Consider the following 26,423-nt stretch of genomic DNA (forward strand, 5'->3'; position numbering starts at 1 on the left):
AGAAAACCAATAAATAAAATATTTCAACATACTCCAACACCAGAAAAACCAAATGAAATAGTACATATAGATATTTTTCAGATACAAAAGACTAGTTTTTTGACAACAATAGACAAATTTACGAAATTAGGAACTGCACATAAACTAAATGACAAAAATATGGTAACAATTAAAACTAAAATCGAAGAGCGAATCGCATTTTTAGGAAAACCTGATAAAATTATTATGGATAATGAATTTAATAATGCACTTATAAAGTTGTTCTGTCAAGAAAATAATATAGAAACTCATTTTACAACACCGAATTCGCACACAGGAAATTCAGATGTAGAAAGAATGCATTCGACTCTCTTAGAGCATATAAGAATATTAAAAAACGCTGAAAATATTAATGACTCTGAAGAATTAGTACTAAAAGCAGTTAATTTCTATAATAATACAATTCACAGCACGACTAAATTAAAACCAATTGATTTTATAAATAAGTTACACATAAATTTAAAAGAGGTTAAGGTAAGATCTGAAGCAATTAAAAAGAAAACCATTGATAGAGAAAATATTAAAAGAGAAAATATTACACTTAATTTACAAAAATCTAATTTATATATTAAAAATCCTACTGCAATTAGACAAAAAACTGCTAAAAGATTTAACAGATACCACCACAGCAACCCTAATAAAGTAGACACTGCACAATTTAGACGCCCATTAAAGTCTATAAAATAAAATAAAAATAAATAAAAAATAATAATAATAATAAAAAAAATGAAATGGATTTGTAGAGCAAAACATGGAAAACTATTCGTTAATATTTTTTTTTATATTAAATCACACTATATTTATTTTTTTAAAATGTAAACTATAGAATAAGAAATGAATATTTATGGCTAATATAGTTTAATATTTATCTTGGAAAAAAAACCGCTAAACAACTTAAATATATTTCAAGTTATTAGTTAAGTGTGATTTAAATCTGTATCACTATAAGAAACTATTAAATTTTCGGATTGTATATTATATTTGTAAAAGATTCGACGAGACTCGAATTCTTTAAGGAGAGGCGAGTTATATATTATAAGTAACTTTCCCCTTTCGCTCTCGCTCTCTTCATTATCTAACTGTAATAATTAGCTATGTAAGTTATATATTTAATTGTTGTAATTGTTGTAAGAATAAATGGGGAAATCATTCTCTCTTCATTTCAAGTATAAATCTAACTGTTAAAATAAATTGAATAAGTATAGTTTTTAATGTTAAAAGTAGTCTTCAAAGTCACCTTGAAGAGTAAAGACAAATTCAAACTTGTGCTATTTTAATAAAGATAAATTAAATTATAATAAACTAAAAAAATAAAACTTCAACAATTTATTTTATTTTCAAAAATAAATTTAACTCGCGTACATACAGAAGTATGCAGTAAGCATAATTTGTGAAGAAAAGACATCAACAGTAACAAAACTGATACATTGTCTGAAATTGCTTGATGCATTTGTATTTATGTCACCGTAAAAAGCTATGTAAGTATATACTCAGCTGTCGGATAAATATTTTCCCACACTCCCTAATATACAATTGAAGCAAGACATTCGATAGGAAATTATTTTCTAAACTTTTTTCAATGTAACACAGCTTGAGGCATTTGATTCAACATTTTAAGCTTAAAAGTAAATAAAAACGCGAAAGTATAAAATAATAAACAAGTACACAAAAAAATAAAGCCGATCAATATGCACGATATGTGTGTATGTACGTGTATGATACATAAATACACGTAGAGAAAAAACAAAAAATAAATGCAATGTTAGAAATGTCCATAAAGTAGATTTTCGCTTCGATTTGCCTCCACTTGTTTATCTGCATTTTTTCTTTTTGTGTTATTTAAGAGTGTTTACTTAACTTTATTTTTCATGTTTTTTCACACACTATCTATCTACTGTCACTTTGAATTTTCAATTCCATTGAGTGGCATGAGTTGGTACAATCCAGTCGCGGAAGGTGTCCCCAAAGTCAGCAGTGCCTCTGTTGTTGCGTTTACAGCAGCAATGTCCCCATGGGCCAGTTGGTTACGGTTGAGCCACACCAGTCGCATGCATACATACCTATGTATGTATATAATATATGGTATGCACATACGTAGATGACTAGCAAAGGTGACTGAAGCAAAGGGCCGAAGCAGCATTCAAAGCCTTCGCATCGCTATATTTGTTGTTATTGTTTGAAAACGAAGTAATGAAAATGACTGATGCTGTTGTAAAAATATTTATTTTTCAAGCTAAGAATTTTAAGTTGACTGTTGTTATCGTTATTACTTACTGCTGATAGCGTCGGTGTTGTTGTGGAAACATAAACGTGCCAACCACACTAAATAAGCGACCAACTAAGAATAACACAGCAATATAAATATTGTTAGTTTGTTTTTTTGTTTTTATTTTTATTTTTTATTTTTCATGGTTTTATATCTGTAAGATACACATCAGATTCGTTGGTGCACATGTCGCCAATGCGAATGAATACTCTTACTACCTTTAAATGTATCCAATACCAGATGAGGTATTCGATTCAATCGGGATCGGCACATTATAAAATGCAGACTCATTTAAAAAAGTGTCATGTCTGACGAGGCATACAAAGGCAAAAACAAACACATTGATATAGGCAAAAATCAATAAGCAGATGCTTATATTTGTATGTATGGACTTATGTGCGCTCGTAAGCTAAAGTGTCAACACAAACACATACGCTCACTCGCACCATTTCCGGCGACAAGTGCGCGCACTTTGCGCGTCCCTTGCCCTGATTTGAATGTTGTGCCTTGATTTACCGCTTTTCAAATACTCATACACGCAAACGCGTGTGAACATGTGAAAGAAGAAACATGAACACCTACACACATACACACATAAAAATATGCATGCATTTGCACTTGAGCGTTGCAATGCTGCTGAAAACGTCAGCTAAACACTTCAACTTTTAAACCCAAATAACACACAATGTACGCAAATAAACATTGAATTTAATCGTGGCCTTAACGCCTTAATGTAGGCTGCACTCAATATGTTATTCAAGTTTTTTTCTCTCTTTCTATGCGCTCTTTTTTTACTTTAACGTGCTTTTCGTATACCTACATTTTTGTTTTGATCTGTTTCTACTTTTAGACACTTCGGCGCAAAATGCTCAAAATGTTGTCGTGGCATATCCGCCTCAGATTGGGTGCGTCGCGCGCGTGACCTTGTCTTCCACTTGGCATGTTTCGCGTGCGATCAGTGCGGGCGACAACTCTCCACCGGCGAACAATTTGCTCTGATCGATGATCGGGTGCTGTGTAAGGCGCATTACCTGGAAACGGTTGAGGGTGGCACCACTTCAAGTGACGGTAAGTAACTTTGTTTTTTGGTTTTTTTTTTTTGGAAACAGGTTGTTGGAGACATTTTTCCTTGCATAGATAGAAAGAAAGATTGCCCTTCAACGTTCCGCTATTTTTTTTAATTTGAGTTTGGCAGTCAGCTGCTTAGATGTGACGTTGTAAACCAAAGAAAAAATGTGGATAAAGAACAAGAAATAAATCTTTAAAAAATGTGCGGTTACTTTAAGTGAATTTTTAATAAAAAAGGTGATTTTTAGAACTAAAGTGTGGAGTGATTATGATAGTTCAGACAAGTCGTTTTAAAGAACTATTTTGCATTCCCGTCTGCTATGGTTGCAGCACAAACGTGGATTAGCTTCTACCAGTAATTAAGTTCTTTTAGCCACGAAAACAGTTTGCTTTGCACGAATGGTTTTATAAATGATGATATTTGAGGTTCTCATACAAAACGAAATGGGTCAAATGTGTTTTTTTGTTTGCATATCACTCGCACCTCTGCCATTTTTTCCTAATTTTCTAGACACTGCGTCGAAGCTTTAACTGAAGCCTGACGTTTTTCCAACTGCTTAGAGAGTCGAATGGATTAAATCTTCGAGAATAACGGGTTTGAACGAAAGAAAAATATATAAATATGCGAAATTTCGCAACTAGCAACCAATAGTAACTAAAAAACGTTAGAGAATACATGAAAATGTTTAACATTTTTAGCTAATTCATTCACAAATTCAATAGATTTGTATCTTAGATTTTATTATTTAATATTGGCAATAAATAAATATGTATGTGCATATTCGTTAGTTCGGTCAATTCGGTAGAAAATACATGGTTCAAGAATTCAGCCAATTCCCATTTAATAATAAAGCATTTGACAATATTGTTACAAATCTTCATGCCAAAATATTGCAAAGTGAATAACAGTGAATTTCCGAAGGCGGTTCGAAGAAAAGTTTCATCGCGCTGTACATCAAAATCCGCAACAGTTTCATTCGTTAAAAGAAATATTTTTCAACGTATTCCAGAGAGGTTTTTTACATTTTCAAAGCCATTTCAAATGTTAAATTAAAAATGATTACGAAAAAAAGGTCACCAAAGTTCGTACTTTAAAAATAATAAGTTTCAGTAAAACACTTTAAAGCTGAGCTGGCGCAGAAACTTGAAATTAAAAAAAAAAATTAATACAAAAAAGCAAAAAAAAGTTTTGACGAAAAGCTCGAAAAGAACCAATAATCTTTTCGATTTATCTCACATGTTTATCGCAGTGCGCAGCGAGATATACAGTTTTGCGCATTTGTACGATTGGTGACTGAGATTTATATTTAAATTCAAGAAATATATTTTCGCCACTTGGCGGCCGCCGTAGCCAAATGGGTTGGGGTAACTACCGTTCGAGAGTGCGTAGGTTCAAATACATGAATTTTATAAAAAAGTTGAAAAAAGCAGGAAAATTATAGAAAAGTTTTTTTGCAATAGCGGTCGCCACTCGGCAGGAAATCCTGCAAGTGTATTTTTGCCATAAAAACGCTCCACATAAAAAAACCATTTGCCGTTCGAAGTCAAGATGTACGCTACAAATAGAAGGAGGCGGCTCGACCTAACAGAAGTGTACGCGCCAATTATTTTTTTTTATCCCCGTCTCCAATACTTACCTTCTTCTTCTTCTTAATTGGCGCGATAATAGCTTACGCCATTTTGGCCGAGATTAACAAAGCCCGCCAGTCGTTTTGTTCTCCTTCTCCACCTGATCTATCCTCTGCTACGACCAGCTGGTACTGCATCCTTTCAAAGCCGGAGCGTTTGTATCCATTCGGACGACATGACTCAGCCAACGTAGCCGCTGGATCTTTATTCGCTGCGCTATGTCTATGTCATCGTAAAGCTTATACAGCTCATCGTTCCATCGTCTGCGATATTCGCCGTTGCCAACGTGCAAAGGTCCAGAAATCTTACGCAGAATCTTTCTCTCAAACACTTCAAGTGTCGCTTCAGCGGATGTTGTCATCGTCCACGCTCCTCAGCCATACTACCTAGGGGACTATTTTCATTGCGATGTCCTAAGAAGTTGTATTTATTTAAGTCAGCTATAAATGAGCTAATATTTAATTAGTTAGGCTTTATTAAAATATGTAATAACACTTTGAAGCATGTAAACTAGAGTACATATTTTTAAAATACTAATCACAATTTTTTTTCTTTTAATATTTTTTTATTACATCGAAAGGAAAAAAACCATTGCTAATACTAACATTTTCAGTGTGGTTTTCATTTTATGCTCATCGGTATTTTATGAAATTCATTTATTTGAATATAAATATTTTTTGTTTTTAAATGTTTTTTGCTTGCACCTCTCATTCTCACTAATTAGAAATTAAGAGCAGTTACAATATTTAAGAAGTGATTTTTTTATTTTCCACCATTTCTAACTTACTTACACTCTAGCTTACTTAAATGCAAGCACGAAACTGAGAACTAAAGCTCTTTTCACAATGAAATAAACACACAACAGTCAAATGCTCTCTAAACATTCATAAGAATACATGTGAAAAATAACAAATTCAATGCACAAAATGTGATTTTGGAGAAATTCTGGATTGTATTGTACATACTTAGTTAACTTATAGTTACGTAGGTCATGAACGTTAAATAAAAGTGCGCTATTTTCGTAGTCAACTAACGAATTGCTTATACGGAATGTTGACGTTACATAACATATCAGACTTGTATGCAGCAAAAATACATACTAACTGTGCTCACTTATGTATGTATGTGTGTACAGCGAAGACGGTTTCTTTCCAAGAATGATAGAAACAACATTGCGCCCATCAGAGAGTGTGGGACGTCACTCTTGTCAAGTTCTGTAGTGTTGCCAACCATGTGCTCTTCACAATAAATTTAGTGGTTTTTTATACCCAAAATGGGAAATTTTTTAAGTTTGGTGTTTGTTTCTTATTTTAGTTTAAATCTACCGAAACTGTAAGTTAAAAAAAACTGTATTATGAAACAAAAGATTGTTAAAAAAGGCCACTCTGAGAAGATTTTAGTGGTAATTAATTTATTTAATTTAATTGTTTGCTCTTTTTAAGGCTATGAAAGAATATTAAATGTCCCTCTCTCAACTCTTCTTAACATTGAAGTTTCAATAGTTTTAAAAAGCGTTTGAATTTACTGAACGCGAATTAAACCCATCGAGTTGTAATCGTTTCTTACGGTCCTCAATCCTTAATAGGGCAGAGACATCAAGAGGTGTAGTCTTAGTAAAAATAAGCAAGAAAATACTACTGAAGAAACTATAACGGTATTTTTGTAAAAAGAGTACCTTATCTTGTTATATTACCCCAAATATAGCAGAAAAGTCGTTCCCTTAACAAAAGAGTTTCTCTTAACAAAAACAAACTCATAAATTAAATTGTATATAACTATAACATATTTATTTAAAAAAACGCACAATATAAAGACAATTTGCCACGCATAAAAAGTTCTTGAAGTAATTCAATAAAATTTTTGGTGTTTTATTTTCTTTAAATGGGCATTTTAGTGCGTTTTTATATCTTTATAGCTAGGCAACACTGCAGTAGTGAGAGAGAGATTTGACTGCTGAAAGCAGAAGAACACCAATAACAACTGCAATCGCGGGTAATGCGACCAGATGTTAAAAAAACAAGAGCTAAATAAAACTTAGTGAATTAGGGAACGCTCGTTTATAGGTATTCCTCAGTGAACGAGGATCGTTTTATAATAGGAGACTGAGGAGAGTTTTTTATAGCAGTAAATGTTCCTCATCGAAAGCAAATATTAAAGCATTGTTAAGAAGGTAGCTGTTTTGACTGCTGGTTACTGACCACTTCTTTATTTCTCATTTGATAAGTAAAGGTTTTTCCAATAACAGGTGTTATTTTGAATAGCCTGCTATTGCGGTAGATGTCACTTTTAAAGCTGTCATTTTTTGATATTTGACAAGTAGAAACTACGCCATTAATAAAAATGGAACGATACACGCTTAAACAACGCTTTGAAATTATTAAAATTCACTATAAAAATGGTGAAAATTTGGCAGAGACGGTTCGTAAAACTCGAGCATTTTTGGGTCATCGTGAAGCACCTTGTCGGACCGCAATATAGAAATTGGTGGAAAAATTCGAGCTGTTGAGACAAGTTAGCGATGTGAAGAATAAAATCCGTGCACGTCGCTCAAGAACAGCCGAAAATATTGCTGTTGTAGCCGAAAGTGTTGAAGAAAACCCAGGTTGGTCAATTTCTCGTCGTTCTTTCGTCATTATACCGTATTTTGTATAAAGATTTGGGTCTTAAGGCTTATAAAGTATAGTTAACATAAGAACTCAAGCTGGCCGATCATCAACAACGTCGTGTCTTTGCTGATTGGGTCGTTGAAATGCATGAAACTGATACGAAATTCCATCGAAAAATCATCTTGAGTGATGAGGCCCATTTCCACCTCGGTGGCTTCGTCAACAAGCGAAATTGTCAGATCTGAGGCTTAGAGTTATTGTTGAAAAGCCTCTCTATCCTCAACGTGTGACTGTTTGGTGCGGTTTATGGTCGGTGGAGTCATTGGATCTTACTTTTTCGAGAATGAAGCTGGAGCAACAGTTACGGTGAATCGATTGCGCTATTGAGAGATGATTAACGATTTTTTATGACCGAAATAGGATGGTATTGATCCGGACAACGTGTATTTTCAACAAGACGGCACTACGTGCCACACAAGGAACGAACCCATTGATCTTTTACGGGAAAAATTTCAAACAGGTGTTACCTCTTATTGGAAAACCCTTCATTAAAATATATATATTTGCATTGGTTAATAGTTAGGATTGTTTTTTGAACACTTTAAAGTTTCGCACCGCTTTCGATATTGATTAAAAGTTTTACATAAACAATTAGATTCGAAGCAAATGTTTTCAAAACTAATTACCTTTTCAGTAATTGCAGTCAAAGGTTTTTTACATTTTTTCGACCACCTTAATGTTCCTCTCTCCATGCAAATTATTAATCCAAAACTGTTTTTCGAAATATTATTAGTTTGATATATTATTAGACTGTACAACAGGACAACAATGAAAATTTGGCGAAAATTTCAGCTCGTAGGATGTTGGCGCATTTTTTCCAAAAATTCAGAACCGTAATTAATTACTTTTTGTGAATGGCAAAATAACCCAATGAACAATTGGTCTTTTACTCACTAAGATAGGCGATAGTGCAATTTTTGTTGGCTCGCCGCGAGCTACAATTTAAATCCGTTAACAATTATGATGTGCATTTAGACATTAAAACGAATATCGTACAAGCAACTCGTAGAATGGAGATAGATAGAATTCATCAAAAAGATCTTAAAAAATTGGCTTGACATGTATGAAATCGTGTTTAACAAGAACTAATTTTTTTTCAAGTAAAGTCACAAGAAGCTGAAGTTTCGTCTATTCATCAAAGAACAATACCTAGAAATTTCTAATTACACTCAAGATTGTATCACCCTAATGTATTATTAAAGTAAGGCAAGCGAATGCACTTAAATACAGAAGAAAATCTGTCTTAGAACAGTTGCAATAAATAATCGACGTAGATGTCATTCAGTTGCCACTCACTTTAAGACTTAGAACTGCAAAGAGGACAACTTGTCATTGTAGTCAGCAATTCATGCAACGATTATTTAGGCCGGACTTTGTGTTGCAATGACAAAAGTGCAGACTGCGATACATAACTTCACTGCAAACATAACTACATACATTTATGCAAATATAAACGGACAAAGTCATTTCAACTCAGAGAAGAAGCAAATGAAACAATTCGAAAATCGCAAACGGTAACCGTGACGAATTTGGTTTAAATGCTTTGAATAGCAATTGCCACCGGATGGATAGAAACTGGCAACAGACTCACAAAATGTTTGAACAGTAGATGGATAGTTAGGTGGGTGGCAGTGGTGCTGGCATAAAAGCATTCGAACATTTAGACTACATGCAAATAGAAGCGTAACATCAGTAGCTCTCATCGCTATTTAGAATTCATGACTGTGAGACTACAAACCGCTTACTTATTTAGGTACAAAATGTGCCCATATGGTACAGCTGTACGAGGTGTGTTCAAAAAATAAGGTGACTTTTCAAATTACGCGAGTAAAGTACATTCTATTTTCAATTTTTTTGTAGTGTTGCTATACATGGCTTGAACATATACATGTTTACAGTTGCAACTACATATATGGCACATTTTGATAGATACAGAGGCTGCTTTGTTAGACGTGTTTTGATGTGCTCGGCAATTTTCTGCTATCGAAAAATATGAATACAAAAATCTGAAATTTTTGCCCAAAAATAACACTATGTATAGCCTCAACCACCCTACTGACCGGACCCTTTGCGACTTTTTCTTGTTCCCAAGACAGAAAATAAAATGTTAGTCAGAGGTGGTTCGAGGATTGGAAAAAGCGCTATCACAAATGTATTCTTACTAAGTATAACTTTGAAGGGGACGAAATAGATATTGATGAATAAATAAATATTTTTCGAGATAAGTAAAAGGTCCCCTTGCTTTTTGAACACCCTTGTATTTATAAATGTGTACATATTCAGATATATAAACCAGGTATTGTATGTTGGTTCATTCAATCGCATATTGGTCTCGTCTACTTGATAGATTGCAAAAACCGTGTCAAAAGAGCCCGCGTTAAATGTAACGTCACAAACAAACCTACGGTTACAAATCTACAAATTTTCATATATGTACGTACGAAGAAGATGAATTTTCGAGCATGCATACTTGTATCTGTACCTACACGTATATACATATATATTGTACATAGGTACATACATATGTCAAATGCGTTCACTCAAATGCGTTGCCTGCCTTAGTTCAAGCACAGCAACCGAATCCACTAACCATGCGTTTCACTGTTGTTATAAGAGCAGCAAGGCCCTGGTGGTGTTTTATGCCACTTAGTCTGTCAGCATTGCCAACCAAGTTACTGTATTTACCTTTTCTCTGTATCTTGACACACTTCTGCGTTTGCGCGCTATTCACTTTTAAGCCCTAAATCGCATGCGATTGCATGGCTTTTAGGCAAGCAAAAACAAAAGTAACACAAACATGTAGCGGCCAAAAGAAAAATATTGTTGGTAGTGTTACTTATACAGAGCTTGAAGTTTGTGTCACTTTTCCAAGCATTTGTTCATTTTGTGTGATTTTCAGCCATTCAAAGCTTTACATACTTAAATAAGAGTATGCATGCCTACTTAATAGCCCGGCATAATATCCTCTGCCATATGAGTGTATGATATTTGCGTAGCATAACTGTAAAAGGCCCACATTGAGGTCTACAAAAGTCAGAAAGTGTTGGCTTTATGTCACTTGATTCGGTGTCATCTTCGATAGTAAGTTTAATGGCTTAGTAATCATTTTGGGCTTAAACACTTTATGTGATTCTTGATGATTAAATGCTCTAAGGCGACTAGACTGTTTTATGGTAATTTCAGGATTCAATATTCTGCTTAGGGTCGAAACCATGAACATTTTAAAATACATAAAAAATAATAATAGGGTTTCTCTCAATGCGAACATTATGAAGCATGCAGAGCAATGGCAAATCCGATTTATTTTTATAAACGTCAATTTTGTTACAAATAGCGATCGCGTCTTGGTAGGGATGGTAACTCTCCCAGAGTAGTTCTGCCAGTAAAAGTTTTTTCATAAAAATCATCTGCCGTTCAGCGCCGATATAAAATTGTTCACATACCACAAATTGCAGGAGAAGCTCGACCATACTCTTTATAACCTATGTAAGCGCAAATATATTATATAAAGGCTGGTTAAGTACAAGGGCCGGTTTTGATTTTGAATAAAATACAATTTTTTTAGGAAATTATTATCATTTCTCTTTACTACGATAATAATAGTACAGCTCAACTACGTATCAAACAAAATATGGGCCAAATGGCCGCCGTGGCCTCGCCGGCACACCAAATGCAAATAGTTCCTTATCTAAAGGGTGGTTAAGTTTTAAGGGCCGGTGTTGATTTTAAATAAAATACAATTTTTTTAGAAAATTATCATTTCTCCTTATTATGATAATATTGGTATGGCACAATTACGTATGGAGCAAAATATGTGCCAAACATCCGCCGCGGCCTCGGCGACACACCTCCATCCGATGGTCCAAATTTTTGATGACGCTGAGGCATAACTGAGGTTCTATGCCGTTAATGTGCCGAATTATCTCATCCTTTAGCTCTTGATTTGTTGCTGGCTTATCGACGTACACCTTTTCTTTCAAATAACCCCAAAGAAAGAAGACCGACGGTGTCGTTGATGTTTAGGTGTGGTTCACATTCAACATAGGCCCTTGAAATTTAACCACCCTTTATAAAAATTAATGGATTTTTGTTTTTTCCGTACCTTATGGCTGCCATCTGTTGCGATGAAATTTGCTGAACTTATTGACCATTTCTATATTTATCATTCATATTCGTAACTTGAAAAGTTCTGATGTCAAAAACGGAAACAAAACCGCAACTATTTTGTGGATCCATTCTTAGGTTATTGGCATCTTCTATATTTACATATAAACCAAACCGATTCATATTCTTTGCATTTCTATGCAGAAAAAAAGCAAATTTGGGACGAATATCGCTTGAATAGGGACGAATATCGCTTGAAGTGGCTCAGATTTAAAGATGTAGGATTAAATGCACCGAAAGCGTCATGAATGCGGGAGAAGTTGTAAATTATCTTAATGAGTTTTAAAATTCGAAGATCTACTTCCTGGAATAGCGCACATGAAGTGTCACTTAAATTTGGCATCGAGGCAACTATTCTTAATGAAGAGTCGAAAATAGAAGATGTGCTCATTCCACGCAGTCCCAGACCTGTCATTAGATTTCAAACAATTCCAGTTCCCCATTCGCCTTGCCTTCTTTATGACAATTAACACGACCATCAGTTTAACTGAGCAAATTAAATCTAGAAAATCGGTAATCTTCACATGGTTCGTTATAGTTTGAATGCTCACGAGCCGGGTAATCAAAAAAATTATTTGCTTTGCTGAAGGCGGAAGAACAAAAAACTTGTCTACCACAAAACTCTTGGTTGGGTTTGGCAATAATTACTGAATATAAATGAATATTTTTCACATAACTTTTCACCTAAAAACAAGTTCCAAAATCTCAAATTTATGTTTTCTGATTTTTCTCTAGAATAGAAAACAGCTTTTTCAGGATTTGTGGCTGTAGCCGTTCGGGCTTTCGTTAGTCATTCGGCCTTCATTTCGCACTCATTTCAAACTTCCCTATCTAATTTTCTTTATAACGATATTTCCACGATAACCTTCTCTACCGCATATATTTATGTATATATTTTTATATATATTAAAGATGAATAGAAAAATAGCCGTTGATAAGAGCTCTACAGCATTGAAGGGACTTACCAAACCTTCATTCCGCTCACTCTATAAAAAGTAGTCAAACACAATAATTTAGTGAGATTTCGTCTACCATTACTTTATTCGATATATGATAGCAATTATTATACAATACAAGGGACAGAAACTATAAGGAAATACCTGGATTCAGACTGTGTTTTTATGAAAATTCCTATGAAAAACATACAATTAATATTAGATTTAGGTCTAAAAATAAAGTAAGGTAAATAAACATACACTTCAATATTTTAAATAATTTTTGCATTAAATGATAAGTCTTTCTTATTACTTGAGACTTAGTACTTCTATCTGTCTGAGCTGTCTGGACAGAACTCTTAGATTTTTGGGCCACAATACAGTAATTTTGCATGTTAATGTAGCCACAGATTTGATGTTTTTAATTCTCCTCTCTGCTATTGTGGCCACTTTGAATTTGTGGGATGTACAGTAAGGTGATATTTTCGGAACCGTGAGAATCAGATCGTATAGAAAAATAGTTGCAGTTTTGAAAACAATTTTTTTTTGTCGAATGTAGGGGCCTTTGTACATATTTCGTTATATCTTCGGCATTTACAGACTGGTCATAAAGTATGATGTATCGACGTTATTGCCTCAATTTTACCCTAATAATACGTTCACATATAAGTACAATAGATGAACAACTTTTTCGTGCTTAACTCCCAATCCTTAATTAAAACGCGAGATTTCCCATACAAAATTTGTCTCTCAAAATCTGAGATTATAAAATAATCCTACATAATAATCACACTTTTGGGCATACAACCCTGTGTTTTCTGTGTAATAGATCATTATTTTTACGCGTGTAAAGAAAAACGTCAAAGTAAAAACTAAATAAAATGGATACCGCCAAAAAAAAAACAAGTTTGCAGACATAATTCTAATAAAATGTTTGTTAGATATTATTAATTAAGCATTCATATTACAAAAAAAAAACTGTGTCCATAGACGCTTTGCCCTGTTATTGCTTATTAAAAAATTTAATATCGAATTTCCATGCTTATTGCTGCCATAATTTTTTTAAACCTCAGTAAACGTCGTTTACGGATTCCCTCCAACTGTTTATTATTAGCAGCCAATTGCGCAATTAAATAAGCTATTCCTTCTCCTTGTATTTTCTTCATGTAATAATTAAAGAAACCAAAAACACCAAAATATGCCACCAAAATAATTTATATGAACAAAAACCTTTCACAACAGTATTGACAGCTGATTGTCAATTTTGCAGGTCATCTGTCATATGTGAACGGGTAGATTAATTTTGTGGATTTATTGGTAGTTAATGCATATGTGAACGTACTTTAACATCCAACTTTTTACCAGTAAATTAAACGTCGTCAAAAATTATTAAACTTTCTTAAAACAAGACGTTATTGCGGAAGTAGACGAAATTTTTAAATTTCGGTCATATCTCCTGCATTTACAGGCGGATTGAAAGGAGTCGAAGTTATCTTGCAAAAATACTTAATACTCAGGAGTGTTCGGCGAATATTTTGTCGTGCAAGGTGGTACCGCCTAATGGGCACACTATCGACATCAGCAGCAATAAGCTTGGTTTGGTGACTAGACGAGCACAAGAATAATTTTGACAAAGCAGGTGCATTATTTCGACTTAAGACTTTTTCTTTTAATTCACAACAAAGTATCCACTTTGGAAGCAATTTTTCAGTATTTTGAGTTATGGAGATGTTAAATTGAACTTTCATCTTTTTTTTAGCCAGCTAGTGGTCTACCCTTTGCAAAATTTTTTTATATTACCAGAGTACAGCCACTGTGTTTTCTAATCTACCTCTTATACTTATCGACGGTTACTGAAAACGAAATGACTTAAACTAATATTTATTTGGCCGCCAATGATAGACATTTTTTTCTAATAGCGGCAGCTCCTCGGCAGGCAGTTGTAAACCTACGAGTTTATTTCTGTCATAAAAAAACTGTTCATAAAAAATCATTTGCCGTTCAGAGCCGGCATAAGAACTCAAGGTCGCTCCATTTGTAAAACAACATCAATACGCACCCACAAATTGGAGGACGAGTTCGACTAAACACCCAATAAAGTGTAAAAGCGCCATTCATATATAAGTACCTGTATGTATACTATTTATTAGATAAAGAAAACTTTCCTAGGAATCAAATAATTTGTTTAATCCACTTAGTTAGTTTTCCTTCTATTTGTGCTACAACAAACGGTCAATAAACATGTGATCTAGAATTTTTATTTCCTATGGTAATTTAAGCAGTAGATTAAATATCGCCTATCATTAAATCTCAAAAAGAAAACAAAAACAACAATATACTATACATATGTTTATGCATCTATAAGTGCATATCTACTCATAACTTTATGAGGCATGCCGCTTTTTAAACTCGTACTCACATGGCGCCTCTATAGTTGTAATACTCCTCGCTCAGTGAAGAAAGGCAAAAAATAATAATAGTTCGAAAATATTTTAATTCACCTTTAGCGAATATTTGCAATCAACCAATAGTACTAATAACAATTATATGTTATTTCTTATTTCTTTTACCGTTAATCCGCACTCGGTCACTGCCACTTTCGGCATTCAACATTGCTGATGATGACACTACTGCTGCTGATAACTGCCCCATTGATTGCCTTGATTATATTCTGCTGGCGCTACATTCTATATCTGTATGAATGCCACGACACCAATACAAATGCAACACACCTATTAGACGGCTGTGATGGTGATGGTTATCACAAGAGTAAAACGAAACGTGTGCGTACCACCTTCACCGAGGAACAATTGCAGGTGCTGCAGGCCAACTTTCAGATTGACAGTAATCCGGATGGGCAGGATTTGGAGCGCATCGCATCGGTGACCGGTCTTAGTAAGCGTGTAACGCAAGTTTGGTTTCAAAATTCGAGAGCGCGACAGAAAAAACATATTCATGCTGGTAAGAATAAAAGTAAGTAGTTGTTGTAGTTGTAGTTGTTGCAAAGCACTATGGTGTAGTTAGTGTGCTTAGAAGAGTTGTGCGCATGCGCTTAAGCAAAGCACTTAGCATAGAATGGCTAACAGACGGTTTAATGCGTATAAATGCATTGCGTATGTATGTACGTATGTTTGTAAGCATGTACTGGACTGGGTATATTTTGTAAGTACTGCAGATTATTTTATTAGTCTTTTTTCGATTATATCCGGGAAAATTCACTGACTTCACACTAACGCCCTGTAGCAAATTCCGAACATTGACCAGTTTGATCTCGTTTCAATATTTTTTAAAAGTACTAAATACAGTCTCTGGGCATCTCAATAGATCTCTGTGGTCCCCGAATATTGTAGCTTGAAAAATTAAATTATCACCAGCACTCTTATATAAAGCTGTTGTATCCATTCGACGTTGAGAAAAAAGTTATCCTACTTAAGGGAAACGCGTGCGCGTGCAATGAAGTTGTCGCAATTTCAAAAATGCGTAAATTGGGTACGAATTTGTCTAGCATATTCTCCAAATTAAGTCCATGATAGTATTTCTTGTTACCAAATATAAAGAAATGGCTCGATGAAAGCAAATTTGAATGGAGTGAAGAGCTCATCGGCGAAATAAATGAATCCTTTCGATGAAATATACAGAGCCAAGAGCAGATTGTGTAGAAAAATAAAACGTCACACACGTATTGAGACATCCCGTATTAGTGAAGTTTTTGTTTCGCAGAGTCATAAATCAGTAATGGAATGTAAAATTTGATTGAAATTTGTAAAAATATATACTAAAGCATCGGGCAAAGTAGCCGAATGGGTTGGTGCGTGACTATCATTCCGAATTCGAAGAGAACGGATGTAAGTTCGAATCTCCGTGAAACACCAAAATGAAGAAAACGTTTTTTCTAATAGCGGTCGCCCCTCGGCAGGCAATGGCAATTTCTGAGTGTATTTCTGCCATGAAAAAGTTTGTAATAAAAAACCATTTGCCGTTCAGAGTCGGCTTAAAACACACGCCACAAATAGAAGAAGGAGGTCGCCCGAACACCCAAAAAGGGTGCAAGCGCCAATTATATATGTATGTTATATATGTATGTACATATATTTAAAAGCCCAACTGTGATGCCGTGATTATGGAGATTTAAAAATTTAAATCTTTAATTTTTCGGCATTTAACCCATTATACTTCGCTCTTTACAACCATGTCAAAGCCACTTCTTGTGATAACAAATAAAGCTGAATCCTTATTCGCTTGATCTTCTAGCACAGTGACCTTCTTCTTTTTTCCTGCCACCATCAGCAGATATGCCGTTGAATACTTTCAATGCTGATGCCCCATGGCCCCGTCATTTACGATGAGCGAAAATAATAGCTTTGTTGAACTCGTCAAGCAGCACCAGCTGTAAGCCAATGGTTATATTTGAGAATTAAAAATCGACACTTTCTAGTCGAATAGTAATTTTGACTATGTGCAAAATAAATGCCAGCCAATAAGATTTTTTAATTAAACTCTGTCTATAATTTTTTAACCTATGACTTTTAGTAAACCATATCTTGCCGTGTGGCCGACGCAGCCGGATGGGTTGGTGCATAACTACGTAGTTTCGAATCCTCGTGACCTTCAAATAATATATTAGAAAAAGTTTTTCTATTAGCGGTCGCCTCTCGGCAGACCATGCTCAATATCCGATTGTATTTCTGCCGTGGAAAAGCTCCTCGGAAAAAACCATTTGCCAAATAGGTCACTCCATTTGTGGAACAACATCAAGACGCACGTCACAAATAGGAGGAGGAGCTCGGGCACTCACCTAACAGAAGTGTAGGCGCCAATTCTTTATTTATCATTTCATCATATTTTTTATTTGTTTAATCTCCGAAAAATCTGTAGTTACCCGGTATTCTACATTGATATGTTCCACTTTTTAAATTTCAGTGGTTCGAAATGTAAAAAAATAAAAAAACTGAAAATATTTTTTATACAACTTTTAGTAACTTGTTTTGGGCTTATATTAGCGGGGTTTTAAGAATTTAGTTTTTAAAATCTAGTTTTTTGTTTTTAATTTTCGCAAAACGTTTTGTAAAACTTGAGTATTCGTTTTAAATTGAAGAAGGTTTCACATAACAAAACAAACTAAATCTTACTGAAAAAATATTTTAATGTTGAAACTGTAGGTACTAAAAATGAACTTGCATCGATTTGTATTATATTTTCCACTCGTTTTGAGTTTTTGAATTACATACTTTTTGCTCTTAAACTATTCCGATATTTGCCATTCTTATATCGAATGCTATGAAATTCAACGAAATTTGAATGCAAGAACGAACCTATTAATTGGCCTGAAATAAGTACAATTGTAATTCAAATATCATGATTGTTTAGCACTTAAATCTTTCCCTGCTGGGCATTTGCTAACATTATCTGCATTCACCTTACATTTGGTGAAGACTGGTATTTCTTATTCGCTTTAAAGTTTCCGCTTAAAACAGTGTGGCGCCAGGCGTATTGATTATCGAATACATTGGATAATATAAAAGTCTAACTTTGCCGCATTTTCTCATGCTGCGACTAGGTTGGTTGGAGCAGTTAAGTTAATTTTATGCTAACGTAAGTAGAAGCCTGTGATGACAATGACCCACCTATCATCGCAAATTATGTAATCTTGTTAAGGCACTACGGGGAAAGAACAGTACTAGTAGGAGTAAGAGTAACACAAATTTTCTTATTTCTATTCTCACTATGCTACTACATACAACTCAGGTTGGAGTGACTGCCAATGGGAAAAATCAAAAACTTACGTCAGAAATCAAGACCCAATATGACTACAAAAACTTGTATACTTACAGCATATTGTAGCATATAATACGTAGCTAGAACCGTATGCAGCATTTTAAATTTGACGCTACAACCAGAAATTCAACTAAAATTTCAGTCAAATACTTTAATGAAATTTTCTAAATATTAGTGAATTTTGAAAACAAGAGTATACGATTTACACTAAGCAGAAAAAGCCTGCCCTGAATGCAGACTTTCTTTCTAAAATATCCACAACGACCTTTATGCTAAATATGTTTCGTTTTATTTTTATAAAAAGTAGCTCATTCAATAACATAAACGATACAAATCTTAGTTTACATACCTACAAAATTAAAAAAATTGTGAAATTTTGTAGTCGAAATTTCAGTATACAGTTTTACAGAGCAATTCATTTTATGCAATAAAATGTAAATTTTACCTGTAATTTTTTCTGCTAAGTGTCTGCATATTTTCTTTCATATGAAAATCATTTCGGCAGCAAAAAAACAATAATCCATAAAAAAAGCAAAAATCCAGCCCGTCCTTAGGCACATCAAACCTATCTTTAACCCCTTGCGCTGTAAATTAATTTCAAAAGACGGTACCTGTATCACGTAAACCAATTTATAACGAGCTCTTAGATAGGAAAGTTTGTAGGTGAAATGGTGAAAGTACCAGTCTGGCACTCCTCTAGTAGCACTAAGGCCCCGTTTTGATACCATTACGAGACCTCCAACAGGCAGATGTCTACAGCCAGCCAGATCTGTTATTGTAATGGAAAAGATTGGTGAGATTTAGGCGCACTGCCCCAGACTGTCAAAGAAAGGAGCACCCAGTGACTTTAATAGTCTAGCTACCAAACCCAGACATTTACAGAGAAAGTACTCAAAAGTATCCTTCTGCAATGTGGGTTAAAGCGTTCTTGCTTGGAATAATATCTATTGAAGCTTTTAGCAGAGTGTATTTAACAAATGCATATAGTCACGATATTTAAATGAATATAAATAAAATTAATAATATTTTAAAGAATTTTATTAATAATTTTGTACAGTGTACAGATACGAGTATATTTAAGAACAATCAGGAATGTTCAATGCAGCAAGACATTTCTTTCATTCCCATACAATTTCACTACGTTTATTGCTTTCGCGCATACCTGACATCTTCGTTGAAGCTTTTATTTACTTTGTGTAGCAGGAATTTTTTTTGGAAAATATCTGCAATGATGCAATGATGTGCTATTGGAGGAATTCCTTCGGAGCTTTGGGTATTCAGGAATATTAACAATTTGTAGAATTTCTTCTGCAAACTTCAGCTGAAATTTTTAATATGAATATTTCTTAGAATTTGGAATTTGCTTTGCTTTTAGACAGTTAAAGCTATGGCGACACGCTCATGTATTTGCTGTCCAGCAGCTTATATGTGTGCGTGTCGGGTGCATGACGCTTGATCAAAAAGTTTGTAGTTTTGATTTACAAAGGACTTTTATAGTGACAACCACGATGATATAATTTTTAAATAATTTTTAGAAGGTATATAATTCCACTTCAAAGTTTTTTAAAGAAACCGTCTCTGTAAAGTTGCCAATACTGAAATTAAGGCTTTCACTTATTATTTCAGATATATTTTAACTGAACATGTAAATATCTATACACAAGTTGGCTCAAAATTAATCACCCTATCGAAAGATTTACACTTTTGCAAATGGCGTCGTACGTCAATCACATTTGACACTTGTGAATTAGATAGCTATGGTGTACAAACAGACAAGAAGTAAATAAATAAAGGTCGAAATAAAAACTTCCGACACTCCAAATAATCTCTTTTTCAAAAATGCGATTGGATAATTACTTTGGGCCACTTTGAATTTCATAACTGATCCCTAACTGATGTAGCAGCACGAAGTAGTCAAGATATAATATATATATAATATTTTTTATCTATGTGGGCAGAATAAAGAGAGGAGTCGATTTAGCCATGTCTGTCCATGCGCACGATAGCTCGACGATTTTCAATGAGACTTAGTGCACATATTACTATTTGCCCAAAGTAGGTTGGTATTGAAAATGTGTGAAATCGGTCAATAACTTCATCCACCTCCCATACAACAGTACCTTTCACAAAAGCAAAAAACGTAATGCCTTTGTTAGAAGTGATTTAAAATTACACAATTTTGGTACAAATGACGTAGCCAAGAAAAGAAATACGATGCAAGTTTCGAAAATGGCCTGTGCCAAGTCTACTGTAGAGTAGATGGGTGTTTCTAAACATCGACTTAATAAAAGTTGCTCAAGCGTAGTACTCGTATTGCTCCCCACCTCATTTAGATCCACAGTTCTAGCTCTGGTGTCTACGTGGAATCCAGCGGGCCAAAACTAAGCTTTGCTTTTAGAATGTACGCTTCTGTTTTTTTCAAGCGGAGGTGTGTGCTGTTCAAACAGGTGGAGAGATAGATTTTTATGTGTCTGCAGCCACAGCAAAGGGCTCAGCCCTCCAACCACTTCAACTGTAGTTGAGTAAATCCAGGCTGAACTATGAACATAATATCCTGATGTTAACAAGGATCCCGGGACACGTGGGTATCGCGGGTAACGAATGCTGTACTTGCTAGTTGTCCCGACAAAACCAAAATACAACAACAAAAAAATCACAATATCTGTCATTGTCTATAAGTCTGTTTGATTCCTGGCAATCCAAATTAAATGTGGGCGCGCATATGTAAGCGTTATTCCAGACTGAATTTAGTATTCCTTAGTTGTTTTTTTATTTTCTTATGAAGAAAATTATTTTAAAAAATGTTTAACTCATATGCTTGGCTTTGCTTTGTTTTTATTCCCATTATAAAAAATACGTTCTTTGTTTTAATAAATTGGGAGCACGAAAAAAGCAAGATTTGATTTCCATCAGATAGCTAACATGGCGGTTAAAAAGAAAAAAAACTTCATTAAAATCAAAAATTGTTGTATCATAGTAAAAACTATATTTTTATAAAAACATTAGCGGACAAGGTTTAGCATGGCTGTAGCTTTGATGGCTATGGGTAACTAACGATCATATATGTATATATAAGTATACTTATTAGTAAGTATACTAAGTATACTTATATATATAACTGGCACTTATAGCCTTTTTTGGATGTTTGGCCGAGCTCATCCAGCTTTTGTGAGGAATCTACAGTTTTAAGCCCACTCCGAACGGCAGATATTTTTTATGATGAGCTTTTTCATGACTCTCTATTAGAAAAACTTTCTATGATTTCGTATTTGATGCACGGATATTCAAACTTTCGAATTTCCGAATCGTACTCACGCACCAACCATTCGGCTACGATGACCGCCATTATGCCATGCAAAATGGGGTATATCCTTTACTACACGTAATGCAATTTTTTGCCAAGGGACATGAGATAATGCCTCCTTTTAGAAGATTTGCCAATATCTCGAAATATGCTCGTATGTGTATAACTTCGACTGCAAACAATCCAGGGGAACTCTCCTTTCAATAAAATACGCGTAGAAGCTTTGCAATATCGGTAGAAGGGTTTGTACACAAACTTTTGCCGAAATTATGCTAATAATGTGACACCCACCTTTGGATCGAATGACGGGGAGTTCGAAAATGTACTTCAGGCATTTAACATCAAACTGGCATCAAAAAGCTGTTTCCGTTACGCAATGCCTCTCGGTTCACAATCCGATACCTCTAAGTGTATTTCTACCATAAAGAAAACTTTTCATGAAAACCAACTGTTATTCGAAGGTAGAAGGAGATTGCATATTCTCATTTATAAGCAAATATTAAGAAGCGCAACCCAAATTGACAAAGTAACTGGACTTCCACCTTTAGTGAAATAATCATCAAGAAGTATATAGATATTTTAGGGTTTTGTACACATTTTTACATGTAGCTTTGCCCCAATTCATTATTTGTACTTTACTAGTACTTTAGTGCACGTAACAACTCATTTGACTATAATCTTGAAATTGCTTATTTCATAAATAACTTTCATTGTATACATTAAAACTAAAAAATGTCAAATATTTTCTATTACTCACCTGCAGTGCGTGAACCCGAAGGAAGCTCATTTGCCCGCCATATTAACCTGCAGTTAACGTATTCATTTCAGAATAACGCCCAGAATCCCATGCACTTGAATGGCAACTCAAAGGGATTATATCCAACGCATGGTGAGTTACTATAGAGAATTTGAATGAATTTGTTAATTTTGTCAAGTTACTTGTACTCAATTATATGTAAACTTAGATTAGATTGTCTAAGGATAAAATGAATACCAAGAACGCAGACGAGCAAACCCGTCTATCATGAGGACAGTGTCAAGTTAATCGTACTAAGTTTAGCAAAATAAGGCTACCTCAAGTAAATTTTTCTGATCGCATGACTCCAAAACAAAGAAAACCTGCCAAGCTATATGTTTCCTTATGGTCTTAATACTATAACACGAAATCATGCTTATATTTGGGCGATGCTGCTCTGGAAATCTCGATGTCAAAAACTTCCCACCAAACTAATGGAAATCGTCAAATCCGCCTCTCACGTGAGAATTTCTTCGATTTCGTATGAAAAACAAAAACCGTTTGAAACCACTCAATGGTCCTGGAAAAAAAGAAATCTCGATATATGGGTGCAAAAAGCCTCATTAACCACATTTCCGTTTGCGAATTGTTACTTACTTATGTAACGAATGATGATTGGAAATAAGAAGAGAATCGCTTACGACAAGCGAACCGAAAATAGTCGTCGTTGAATGGCGTAAGCGGAGAGCAAGCCAGCCTTGACTGTCAGGGAGGTTTTGCTGTGTATGGAGAGGGATTGGTAGAGAATCATCTAATAGAAGCGGCTCGTCTGCAGTCCAATTTTAAATTCGAAACAGTACTGTTAACTGTTGGACTGTGTGAAGGAAGCAGTTGCCCAGGAGCAGTCAATTATGGACAAGATGAGAGGAATCGTATTCCATATGTTTTCTTGCCGTAGGGTGTACTAATTAGCTGTTCTTATATGTAGTGCTGAGCCGCCCCGCCATAACTAATATGTATTTTTTTTTCGATCCTACACAAGAATTGAGTGTTATGGACTTAAAGTTAAAGATAGACTTCTGCTTTATTTAAAGGTGCGGCTATTAAATAATGACACTGGCGCTGTAAAACTTTTAATTTTTATTTTATTTACTTAGTATCGCTTCTCTCCACAATGATTCATTCTTATCTTCCACTATTTCAAGCAGTGCTGAAAATCGTCTTCTGTCTGCTCCTTCAGGACAGTTGCAGTTCCTCTCTCACAGCTTTAACAGATTTGGTGCACATTTTATCTTATGAAACAGGTAGAAGTCCACTAATGCAGGATCTGGCAAATTACGCAACTAATCTACCGCTAGAAACCGCTTTACAAACAATGAGTTTATTGGCAAACTTTTTGTATGTTAAAATTGTTACGTAAAATTTAACACACGCGTCCTTTGTTAATTCCTGTGGACTCAACCTACAAATATTTAACCAACGCGTCGGCCAGATCGAGCCAGAATGTCATTGTATTTCCGTTTTTGGCATGGATGGACGTGAATAGCCTTCGACGTCCTCTAGGCTATTTTAAAAACGCTTAAGCCAATTAAAACTAAATTAAGAGTGCAACAATTCGTTACTCTATAATATTTTGGAAACAAAACAGAATTCTGCGAACAAAGGCTGTACTAATTGGCTTACTGTTGGTATTGTATTTAATAGAAAAATCTTAAAGCCGTTCTTCTCCACAATCCCGCAAAACCTTTAATCTCTGAGGTCCGCATTGTTTTTTTTTCCAGGTTTTATAGGCGGCCCGTGATCAGTAAGCATACCGATTTCATAGCTTGTGGCCATATCTTTGTACCAGATATGCGACATTTAAGATAGCTAAAGTAATCTAATAATCTGACGTACCTAACGAAATGCTACTTCTAATTATTCCGCATAAATACCATCTATACATAGATTTATAGAAAGATCGTTTCAATTTATCTAACTGGTATAATTTCACCCAAAATTATAAATTTGCTGATCCCAAGTTTCTGAAAATTAAATTTTTTCCAAGGTTGAATAAAATTTTACTAAGCAAATAAATTACATAGATATGAAATTTTCGTAGAGCGCCCGCCATAGCCGAATAGGTTGGTGCGAGACTACGATCCGGATGTGCACAGGTTCGAGTGTATTTCTACCTTAAAAAATCTCCCTATAAAAAACCAGCAGCCGTTCGGAAACGGCTTAAAACTGTAGGTTCCTTCATTTGTGCAACAACATCATGACGCACACTACAAATAGGAGGAGAAGCTCGGCCATACACCCACTAAAGGGTGTAGGTGTCAATTATATACTTTACATACATAATTTTGGTTGAAACTGAGACTTTTAACGATTGTATTAATAAAATAAGTTGATTGAATTTCGCCAAAAGCTATGTTCAAAATTGAAAATAAAATACACTTGGTATAATTTATACACCTTTTTTAAAAAATGTTAATAAAGCTTCTTTAAGTTTCTAATTCAGCGCCTTTTTCATTTTTGTCTCATTTCAGAGTCTTCCATGGATGAGCTCTCACAGGACTCCAGCGTACATTGCATGCAAAGTGAAGTGTGACTGGGGCATTTGAACCACCATTGAAGCGGACCCATGTCTACATATATTGGTGGAATCGGAAGCACACACACACAAGCGCATACTTGACGTACACATGGCAATATTTGTGTATAAAAACCCCACGCAGTGGAAACTAAAACCCAGTAAAGATAAAAACAAATTTAACGAAAAAAAACGTCCTACCCTAGTCAAAATTATAAAACAAACTGTAATCAAATTAACTACACATTTGTACATACATATGTGCCCGTGAGTGCAAAAGGAAATCGTCCAAAAATGTTAAATTTTACAAGAAATTGGTAAGCAAAGCGAACACCTAAATTGCCCTAAACTTATCTCGAATCGCAATCCGAAATAATTTTCCTGCAGAGGTGTTAGTGAAAAACATTTTATGATTTTTCTTTTAATTAGAACGCAACAATGCAATCCTTAAAAAATATATATAGAACGCTTAGATAACAAGACAGTATACAAATTACAAGAGCAACTCAAATCAATTATAATTTTAGGCTTAGCAAAAATTCTTCGTAATAATAGCTAAAAAAATTATAATAACACATAAAAGTAAACTGCACGTAACCATTTTCAACTGAGTCCTTTTGGTACCCATCAAAATATCTACTCTCAAAGTGTAGTAGTCCATGCGCATACGCCGGGCAGCGGCTGCATTTATTTCAAAAATTAGCTAAGTTCAGCACTCCTTAATAATGACTTTAGATTTTATTAGAATTTACGTTAAATCAATTTTAGTTGTTAAGTTTAGCAAAACAAGCAAACCAACCCACAAAGATTGCATATATACATACATACATTCATATATGTATTGGTAAAAGCATGTGTACATATACAATATTTATATATGCCCCTGTATATAAGATTCTGCTCGCACCTAAAACAAATTTTCATTAAAAAAATCACACACACACGGACACATTCCTTACCTGGGTAAATTTAAGTTTGTACATAAAAAAAATGCGCTATTTTTTTGCGTAATACTGGCTAATTTCTTTTTCGCTTCTAAGTGTAAATTTTAATTTTTCTCAGCATTCGGTCTTATCCTGAATTCCAATATTCCCATAAATTGCAAACAAACATGGGAACAAATTTTGCCACTTTATTCTGCTTTTGCACTACAATTTATGGCAACGATTTAATCGAATGGAGCTTACGATAAGGCCGATTTTCTTTTTAAATCTCATATGTGTCCATATATGTACGTACTTCATTCGTAACCTCTTCACTAAGCCA

General features: G+C 34.6%; 1 protein-coding gene across 1 annotated transcript in view; it reads left to right on the top strand.

Moving 5' to 3' along the window:
* The window catches only part of LOC129242864 (LIM/homeobox protein Awh), a 99,610-nt gene extending 73,953 nt beyond the window's left edge, over positions 1–25,657 (top strand). Inside the window, exons 3-6 of the mRNA XM_054879756.1 lie at positions 3,156–3,373; positions 15,507–15,740; positions 22,610–22,735; positions 25,114–25,657. Of these exons, the coding sequence (XP_054735731.1) occupies positions 3,156–3,373; positions 15,507–15,740; positions 22,610–22,735; positions 25,114–25,175 (640 nt within the window). The 3' untranslated portion in view covers positions 25,176–25,657. The remainder of the gene's footprint in view (positions 1–3,155; positions 3,374–15,506; positions 15,741–22,609; positions 22,736–25,113) is intronic.
* The last annotated feature ends 766 nt before the right edge of the window (positions 25,658–26,423 follow it).

This window comes from Anastrepha obliqua, chromosome 3 (genome assembly GCF_027943255.1).
Source record: "Anastrepha obliqua isolate idAnaObli1 chromosome 3, idAnaObli1_1.0, whole genome shotgun sequence".
Lineage (NCBI taxonomy): Eukaryota > Metazoa > Arthropoda > Insecta > Diptera > Tephritidae > Anastrepha > Anastrepha obliqua.